A 10,246-nucleotide genomic window follows, 5' to 3' on the forward strand; every position below is an offset into this window, starting at 1 on the left:
ACGAGCGATTTTTGCCCGTTTTAATACTCCGTGGGAAGCATTTTTGAAAGATTTAACCGCACCCTAATTCTGAGGTTGCCTACATATCCTTGACTATAAAAGAATCAGGTTAGTGTAGTTCAGGAAGTTTCGGTAGCTAGGACTACCAGGAAGCTGTGATTTCACTGTTGCTACTGCTTGCTAAACTCCTTATTACACCAAGACAAAATAACAGAAGCTAGACTAAACCATGATCTACGAATTAAAGAATCCTATCTATATCTTCAAATTTGATCTTGCAGTTCCTATTGCTCTGTTGACTCGTACTCTCCAGGCAAAATTCCTTTGTTGCTGACTTGAATTGTAATCTGAGATGTTTTTCCCTTTTCTCCAGGTGGGCGCCTGATTGTTGAACTTGAACCGTCTTCCTTCGAACATTGCTACTTTCCCTTTGTTCTTCCAGTTGGGCTCCTGATTACCAACACTTGAACTTCTTCCCTTCGTTCTTCAGGCAGGCTCCTGATTACCAACACTTGAACTTCTTCCCTTCGTTCTTAAAGCGGGCTCCTGATTACCAACACTTAAACTGCTTCCCTTCGTTCTTCAAGTGGGCTCTTGATTACCAACACTTGAATTGCTTCTCCCTTGCTCTCCAGGTGGGTGCCTAATTTCAACAAAATAGACAAAACAAAGAGAATTTTCTACCCAGTTTGGTAGTTGGGCGCATCTGTGAATGTTAATCGAATCATGTTACCAAATATCTCTAATAATTTGAAAGCTAAATTCAATTATCCAAGAGGGTCCTGAGAACTCCTAGTTAAATGACAGTTTTAAAGCTAAGTTATATTTCCTAAAGGTATGACTTTCGCTAAGTCTTGTTATCTAAGAAAGTTTTAAAACTACATCCCATTATCCAGGAAGCTCCTGAAAGTTAAAAACAAATTTCATCTTAAGCGTGACAACTTTAAGGCTAAATTATATTTCCCTACGGCAGAACTAACACTAAATCCTATTAACCAGTGAAGGTCTTGAATCTAAGTCCCATTATTCAGGAGGGTCCTGAAAATTTTGAATTGAATCCTATCCTAAGAATAAAAACTTCAAAGCCAACTTATATTTCTTTAAGGTAAGACTTATGCTAGATCTTGTTACTCATGAATGTTTTGAATTTTAAACTAGGTCCCATTATCTAGGAGGTCCTGAGAGCTTACGGTCAAACCTGTCTGGTACTTGCTTTCCTTATGGAAGGTTTCTCCGAAACACACGAAATTCCTTGCCCCTGTTTTAAATCAAAAAAAAATCTTGTCAGTTTAAAATGTGGTGGTTAGTTTGTGGCATTCTTGCTAAAGGTGGCTCTTCCTTTGTCGTGTTTTACTTTGACTTGCTGCCTTGAACTGGCCAAGTTTTGACTTTCTGAATGATCCTCAACCGCAAGACCCTGGATGACCCGAGTGCTCTATACCCAAACCGTTGCTTTACATTTCTGACCCCTCTATTTGAACCTCTACATCGCTCACGAAATTACTAAATCATTCCACCGATGGAGCTTTCACTGACACTTTATGTCCCACTTTACATCATACTATCTCTGACATGCTTTGGCCGTACTGTGCTTTGTGAAATTTTGGAAGTTGGTAGTGAGCTTTGAAATCCTTTCTTATTTACTTAAACAAGACTAACATTGGAAACATCTTAGCAATAAACCCAACAGAAATGAAATGCAATGACTTTGAGAGTCAGGAATAAGGAAGAAAAATCCAAAACTGAATGACTGTTTGAAGGGCAAAGAGAAAAGAGACTTATCTGAGTGGAACAGTTGTTACCAATGATCATGACATGCATTTCAGATTAATCAGCCCAGTCTATCCAATCAATCAACTTTCAGTTGTCATACTTTATGCTCCAAGATCTTCAAAACTCAATTTCTTCAGCAAATCACTGACCCTGTTCGGCCTACGGTGCCCTGAAGGGTTTTCACCAACAAGCCTCTCTCATTTGTTCCTCTCTCAACTCGCTGTCGCTTTACGGTGCCCGTGAGGGTTTTCACCAATAAGACTCTCTCATTTTTATTTTTCCTGCTTAGACCGGAGTGTTGCCCCTGATATGAATCACCTCTACCTGCTCGACTTGGAATCTCTCAAAGACTGATCAGAAGATCTTTCTTTGGATCGTAATGTGGGCTTTCAGATTGGGTTAAAAAGAAAGGATATCAAAAGGCTCAAAACAATTCAAATGGGTTCAAAATTAAAAATTTTGGAATTAGATTTCTTACAACAACCACAACTTCTACCCAAGTTTCTTTGCTTGGGGACTTTTGAATTTTATTTTGATGGGACCAAACCGTGAGGCTGCCTACGTATCCTTAAAAGGAATCAGGTTGAACGTAGTTCATGTCATAAAAATTACTTTGCTGCTGTGATTTTCTCTTTTCTTTTCTTTTCTTTTCTCTTCTCTTTTTTCTTCTCTTTTTCCTTTTTGTTGTTTTTTCTCTCTCTTTGTTTTTCTCTTTTTCGTTCCTTCCTTTATCTTTTCTTTCTTTTCCTTTACTTATCTCTGCGCTCACGTTTCTAAATTTTGCTACTAATTCCAAAAGAGGGGTATGAAAGAAAATAAATAAATAAGGCTCAAAGGGGTAACAAAGGATAAGGTGTTTAGATAGCAGAATAAAATGTCTTCGTCATTCCAATCTTCAAAACGTGCCAAGTACAAACAAACATAATTTAAACCAAAGAAATCATACATAATATCTTTTGACGACATCAGAATTGATAGCCATGTCTACACATTTGCCTTCTATATCTATTAAATACAATGCACCATTAGACAACACTCTTGTTACAATGAACAACCCTTGCCAATTTGGGGCGAACTTGCCTTTTGCTTTAGCCTGATGTAGAAGGATATGTTTCAATACTTGCTGACCCACTTCAAATGTCCGGGGACGCACCTTCTTGTTATATACTCTTGCCATTCTCTTTTGATACAACTGGCCATGACATACTGCTGCCAACCTCTTCTCATCAATCAAACTCAATTTCTCCAGACGGGTTTTGACCCACTCATTATCATCAATCTCGGCTTCAGCAACAATTCAAAGGGATGGAATTTCAACTTCTATGGGTATTACTGCTTCAGTGCCATATACCAACAAATAAGGAGTTGTGCCTACTGAAGTGCGAACAATAGTGCAATAACCCAACAACGCAAAGGGTAGTTTTTCGTGCCATTTCCTAGAACCTTCCACCATTTTCTGAAGTATCTTCTTTATGTTCTTGTTGGCTACCTCGACTACTCCATTCTCCTTGGGACGGTATGAGGTGGAGTTGCGATGCGTAATCTTAAACTGTTGACATACCTCTTTCATCAAATGACTGTTGAGATTAGCACCATTATCTGTGATGATCACTTTTGGGATCCCGAACCGACAAATGACATTTGAGTGAACAAAATCGACCACTACTTTATTGGTCACAGACTTGAAAGTTTTAGCTTCAACCCATTTGGTGAAATAATCAATGGCTACCAGAATGAACCTGTGCCCATTGGATGATGCTGGCTCAATTGGTCCGACGACATCCATACCCCAAGCAACAAAGGGCCATGGTGTGGACATTGTGTGAAATTCAGATGGCGGAGAATGAATCAAATCTTTGTGTACTTGGAATTGATGACATTTGCGCACAAAACTAATAAAATCTTGCTCCATGGTGAGCCAATAATAACCTGCTCAGAGAATCTTCTTTGCCAGAACATACCCACTTATATGCGGCCCGCAAACCCTGGAATGTACTTCGATCATGATAGTTGATGCTTGTCTAGCATCTATGCATCTCAACAAACCAAGATTTGGAGTTCTTTTGTACAAAACTCCTCCACTGTGGAAAAACCCACTTGTCAAACGTTGAATTGTTCTCTTTTGATCCCCCGTGGCTTGTACCAGATACACCCTCATTCTGATGTACTCCTTGATATCGTGGAACCACGGCTCACCATCAAGTTCCTCTTCCACCATGTTGCAGTAAACATGCTGATTGCGAAACTAAATATGCAGAGGGTCAACATAAGCTTTGTCCGGATGGTGCAACATTGATGCCAAGGTAGCTAAAGCATCGGAAACCTCATTATGGATCCTTGGAATATGCTTGAACTTTACTGATCAAACCCGTTGACAAAGATCATGCAAACATTGTCGGTACAGTATGAGCTTTAAATCCCGTGTTTCCCATTCTCCTTGAATCTGGTGCACCAGAAGGTCCGAGTCTCCCAAGACCAAGACTTCCTGGACACCCATGTCTATAGCTATCCTCAAACCTAAAATGCATGCGTCGTACTCAGCCATGTTGTTGGTACAGTAGAAACGAAGATGAGCCGTAACAGGGTAGTGATGCCATGTTTCATAAATAAGTACAACTCCTATCCCAACGCCTTTCACGTTAGCAGCTCCATCAAAGAAAAGTTTCCAACCTGCTTTTCAACCTGTTCCAACTCATCAATGTGAATTACCTCTTCATCAGGGAAGTAAGTCTTCAAAGGTTCATATTCTTCATCCACCTGGTTCTTGGCCAAATGGTTGGCCAATGCTTGGGCTTTCATCGCAGTCCGAGTCACATAGAAGATGTCAAATTCTGTGAGCAAGATTTGCCGCTTTGCGAGTCTCCCTATGGGCATAGGCTTCTGAAAGATATACATTAATGGATCCAAACGAGAAATGAGGTAAGTAGTGTAGGATGACAAATAGTGCTTCAACTTCTGTGCTACCCAAGTTAGGGCACAATATATCCTTTCAAGGTGAGTGTACTTAACCTCATAAGATGTGAACTTCTTGCTGAGATAATAGATGGTTTACTCTTTCCTGCTGGTGATGTCATGCTGACCTAACACATAACCAAATGAATTGTCCAAGACCGTCAAATACAGAATCAAAGGTTTCCCCAGATCTGGTGGGACCAACACATGTGGGTTTGACAAGTACCCCTTTATCTTATCAAATGCTTCTTGACACTCATCTATCCACTTGACCGCATCATCCTTCTTCAACAGCTTCAAGATAGGCTCACAAGTAGTCGTGAGCTGAGCAATAAACCTGCTGACGTAGTTCAGCCTCCCTAACAGACTCATCACCTCAGTCTTGTTCCTTGGAGGTGGCAATTCTTGGATAGCTTTGATCTTTGATGGATCCAATTCAATTCCTCGATATTTGACTATGAATCCCAACAGTTTTCCAGATGGGACGCCAAATGTGCACTTGGCGGGGTTAAGCTTAAGATTGTACCTACGAAGCCTCTGGAAAAAATTTCTCAAATCTCTGGCGTGGTCAGACTGCTTCCTGGATTTTATGATCACATCATCCACGTAGACCTCGATCTTTTTGTGTATCATGTCATGGAATATGCTCATCATTGCCCTCATGTAAGTTGCCCCAACATTTTTCAAACCAAAAGACATGACCCAGTAGCAATATGTTCCCCATGGCGTGATGAATGCCATCTTTTCCGCATCTTCCTCATCCATTAAGATCCGATGATAGCCCGCACAACAATCCACAAAAGACCCAATCTCATGCTTGGCACAATTATCAATCAAAATGTGGATATTTGGTAGTGGGAATTTATCCTTTGGATTTGCCTTGTTGAGATCACGGTAATCAACACACACTCTGGTCTTACCATCCTTCTTTGGCAGAGGCACAACATTGTCTAACCAAGTGGGATACCGTGTGACTCGAATGACCTTTGCATCAAACTGCTTTGTGACCTCTTCTTTAATCTTTACATCCATGTCAGTTTTGAACTTTCTCAACTTCTTCTTAACAGGAGGAAATGTCGGGTCAGTGGCCAATTTGTGAACCACAAAGTTAGTGCTTAGACCCGACATGTCGTCATATGACCATGCAAAAATATCTTTATATTCAAATAGTGCTTTAATTATCTCTTCCCTGATTTGTGGGTCAAGATGGACGCTTATCTTAGTTTCTCTGATATTATCTGGATCCCCTAAATTGATTGCTTCTGTATCATTCAGGTTAGGCTTGGGTTTTTCCTCGAAATGACTTAGTTCTTTACTAATCTCTTCAAAGGCCTCATCCCCATCGTATTCTGATTCAACATCACACTTTATTTTTTGAATTATTATTCCAGAATTAGATTAACTTTTAAGAGCGGGCCGAAAATTCCTCATGCATATCATGGCATTGAAACCAGCATAAAAAGAACTGTACAAGGAAGAAAGAAAGCAAAAATAAAACTATTAGGAATGATGAAAAAGGAAATTGCATTTCATTGAAATTAAAAGATAACAAGGTTTATACATCCAAACCAACAGAACATAGAATCCGAATTACAACCCTGGAATAATCCAGATAAACTGAAAGAAAATCAAAGCAAACTAACAAAACTCCTTCCGGGTAGGGAGAGGAGTAGCCTCCCAATTGTTAAGCTTTGCACTCGGTCCAACAAACTGCACATTTGCTTTGCTAGAACCTTCTCCAACTTCCACCATGTTCACATCGTCGAACAACCTCTCGAACCTTTTAATTAACTCTTCATCAATGTCAACCACAGAACTGGGAACTATTGTCGTAGGGCGTTTCCTGGCACTGGGCATGACAAACGACCTGGAGAGACGTGGGATACGCTTTGGAAGTGCCCACGCCCTCTGCTTTAACTTTCTAGACCTTTTCACATCTGCGACTGTGGGTTTGAATCCCAGACCAAATGTACCCAAGTTTTTAGGGAGAGATACTGGCTGTATGATACCCTGCAGAGATGCACCCAGACCTTTACTAGGCACAAAACCATTTTTCAGCATTTCAAAGGCCACCATGACTGATGCGGCAGTTACCTTTGGAGTTGGAATGCACTTCCCTTCTAGAATTTTCTCAACCGACACTATTTCAAAAACCTGATAGACCCAAGGCTCTTTGTCATCTTCAACCTCAATGAACGAGACAACGACATCATTGTGGGCACACAAATTATCCTCGCCATGCACGATGATCTCTTGTCTATCCCATTCGAACTTGACCATCTGGTGCAGAGTAGACGGGATTGCTTTGGCGGCATGAATCCAAGGCCGACCTAACAGCAGATTATAGGAGACGGTTATATCCAGCACCTCTAACTCCATGTTGAATTCAACCGGTCATATTATCAATTGAAGCACTATATCACCAACTGAATCTTTCTCTTCACCGTCAAATCCCCGAACACAGATGATGTTCTTGTGAATCCTATCATCATCCACTTTCAATTTGTTTAGGGTAGAGAGAAGGCAAATGTTTGCACTGGAACCATTGTCAACCAATACCCTGGTAACCACAGAATATTCATATTTCACAGTAAGATAGAGAGCTTTGTTGTGCTCAATGCCCTTCGCAGGCAACTCATCATTAGAGAAAGTGACCCTATTCACCTCAAATATTTTGTTGGTGATCTTTTCCAGATGGTTCACTGAGATTTTTTAGGGAACGTGAGCCTCATTCAGAATTTTCATCAAGGACCGATGATGCTCGTCTGAGTGGATTAACAATGACAACAGTGAAATCTGAGCAGGCGTCTTTCTCAACTACTCCATAATGGAATAGTCTTGTACCTTTATTTTTCTCAGAAACTCCTCCACCTCTTCTTCAGTTACAACTTTCTTCACTAGAACTGGGTTATCTTTGGAGGTTTTAGCTTTCCTTAGCTCTTCCGAGGCAAAGCATCTTCCCGAATGAGTTAATCCATGGGCCTCGTTGACTTCTTCTTTCACTTCCTTTCCCTTGTAGGTCACTGTCACCCGTTCATAATTCCACGGGATAGCCTTGCTGTTGAATATCGGCAACTGGGTTACAAGCTTGATGATGACAGGATCCGTATGGGCACCCTCTACAATTACGACAGGCTTGTTTGCCACTCCCGGCACAACCACTTTTGACCTTTCTTGTTTTGCTACAACATCACTTGGGGACCCTTTCTTGACTACCATAGATGGTTCACCATTTGTCCCGCTCAACGTGTTCACTGATCCTTCAACTGTTGGTTTTTAACTAGCTTGACCTTACTGGACCGAATCATCATGATGGTTTGTAAAGGCTTCTTGGGCTCCCCTCCCTTATGTATTATCTCGATCATATTTGTCTCTTGATGGGTTGGTAGTGGGTTCTAGTTGATGTTGGGTACCTCTGGAGTTTGGACTTCAACCCGGTTAGTGTTAATAAGTTCTTGGGTGGCATTTTTCAAGTGCCAACACTTCTCCGTATCATACCCCGGAGTACCAGAACAATATTCATAGCTTACAGAGTAATCAAGATTCTTTGGAGGAGGGTTTGGCAATTTTGACTCAATTGTCCTCAGCGTATCCAATTGCCTCAGTCTGTGGAACAAACTAGTATAGGACTCTCCCAATGGGTGAATTTTCTTCCGCTGCAACCTCTCATTCTTAAATGCTTGATTGGGTCGAAAACCTGAGCCAGGAAGGTTTTGGTAGGCTCGCGGGGGTGGGTAGGCATTTTGTGGAGCTGGGTAGATGTTTTGTGGGGCTGGCGTATGCCATTGTGCGTGGGTAGGAGGTTGAGTGTATGTTTGGGCGTGGTGGACAGAAAAATGAGGGTCTGGTGATGGGAAGTAATGCTGGGGTAGATTATACGGGGTTTGGGTGTAGGTTTGATGGTGGGGTCGAGGCTGATTATAATGGTGGGATTGGCCCCTGGGTCCAAACCATGATCCTGAATCAATTATTGCCACATCTTCTTTCTTCTTCTTTCCGATTACTCCCCTAGTACCATTCTGAATGGCTTGGGTAGTTTCCTTAATAGTCGAGTAACTCATGATTTTGTTTGATTTAAGCCCTTCTTCCACCATGACACCCATCTTCACTACCTCATTGAAGGACTTACCTATGGCTGATACCAGATGGCCATAGTAAGTGGGCTCTAGGGCCTGCAAAAAATAATCCACCATTTCTCTTTCTTTTATCGGAGGGTTAACCCTTGCCTCTTGTTCTCTCCAATGAAAACCGTACTCCCTAAAACTTTCACTAGGCTTCTTCTCAATCTTAGTCAGAGACAAACGATCTGGAATGATCTCGAGGTTGTATTGGAAATGACACGCGAATGCTTGGGCCAAATCATCCCATGTATACCATCTGTTGTGATCCTACCGAGTGTACCACTCCAACACCGCGCCGCTCAGACTCATACTAAAGTATGCCATCAACAGCTCTTCTTTCCCACCGGCTCCTCTCATTTTGCTGCAGAATCCTCTCAAATGGGCCACCGGGTCTCCTTGCCCGTCATATAGATCGAATTTGGTCATCTTGAATCCCACTGGTAGTTGAACATAGGGAAATAGACACATATCTTTGTAGGCCACGCTCACCTGGCCTCCCAATCCCTGCATGTTTCTGAATGACTGTTCCAAGCTGTTAACCTTCCTGAACATCTCCTCTTGTTCTGGATTTTTAGGTGTTTTCTCAGTATCAATAGGGAGGTCGAAATGAGAAGTGTAGGAGTAAGATTCTGGGGCCTTGAAAGTAGGCTCCGGGGTGATAGTATTAGTTATCTTGGGTTTGGAATAAAGGCTCACTGGAGGATCAATAAAGTGTAGAAGGTGGGGGAGCCACGAAAATAGGGGTGACTGGTGGGGGAGGGTATGGAATTGGTTTGGGTGGTTGAGGTTGTGGTGTTTGGGAAGTGGTGCCTTGGTAGTGTTGGTAAATGGGAAAGCCTGGAGATGAATCAACAGTGGGAGGTTCCTGGGATTGAGCCAACGGTGGGACGAAAGCAGGGTTGGCGGGGTAGGATTGTGGTGGATGCCCTTTCACCCATGCCTGATACATCTCTGCCATTTGTTGTTTCAGCTTATACACTTCCTCTTTTAGATTAACATCAGACTCTTCACCCTCTCTCGACGGATCAATAACACTTGCATCCAGTTCTTGGTTAGCCATGATCAACTTATTTTTGGACCTGGTGTTCTACGGATGAGTTGCCAGAATGCCAAACAAACTAACCACCTGCCTGTACTGATTTTCAACAACAAAATTGTTAGCGATTAGAGCTTAACAGATAGGCAACCGCACATTGGGGATGCAATTCACCTAAACAGTTAGCCATTTCTATTATGCATTTGATCGGTTGCTTGCGTCATCCCGGCTTTCCTTAATTTCCATTTTGCAACTTCTCTCTTTTCCACTCCTGTTTTTCTTTGCTTTATTTCTCGTTGTTCTTCATTCTCTCATTTTCTCTCATTATTTTGCCATCGTTCCCTTCCCACAGTTTTCTCTCTCT

The 10,246-nt window shown here is 41.8% G+C and overlaps 1 protein-coding gene across 1 annotated transcript; it reads right to left on the reverse strand.

Moving 5' to 3' along the window:
• Window positions 1-9,113: 9,113 nt before the first annotated feature.
• LOC138888282 (uncharacterized) lies at window positions 9,114-9,906 on the reverse strand. The gene is made up of 2 exons (XM_070170119.1): window positions 9,657-9,906; window positions 9,114-9,541 (listed from the first exon to the last, which is right to left on the reverse strand). The coding sequence occupies exons 1-2, from the start codon at window positions 9,904-9,906 to the stop codon at window positions 9,114-9,116; spliced, it is 678 nt and encodes a 225-aa protein (XP_070026220.1).
• Between the last annotated feature and the right edge of the window lie 340 nt (window positions 9,907-10,246).

The sequence above is a fragment of the Nicotiana sylvestris genome, chromosome 3 (genome assembly GCF_000393655.2).
Source record: "Nicotiana sylvestris chromosome 3, ASM39365v2, whole genome shotgun sequence".
In the NCBI taxonomy this organism is placed as follows: domain Eukaryota; kingdom Viridiplantae; phylum Streptophyta; class Magnoliopsida; order Solanales; family Solanaceae; genus Nicotiana; species Nicotiana sylvestris.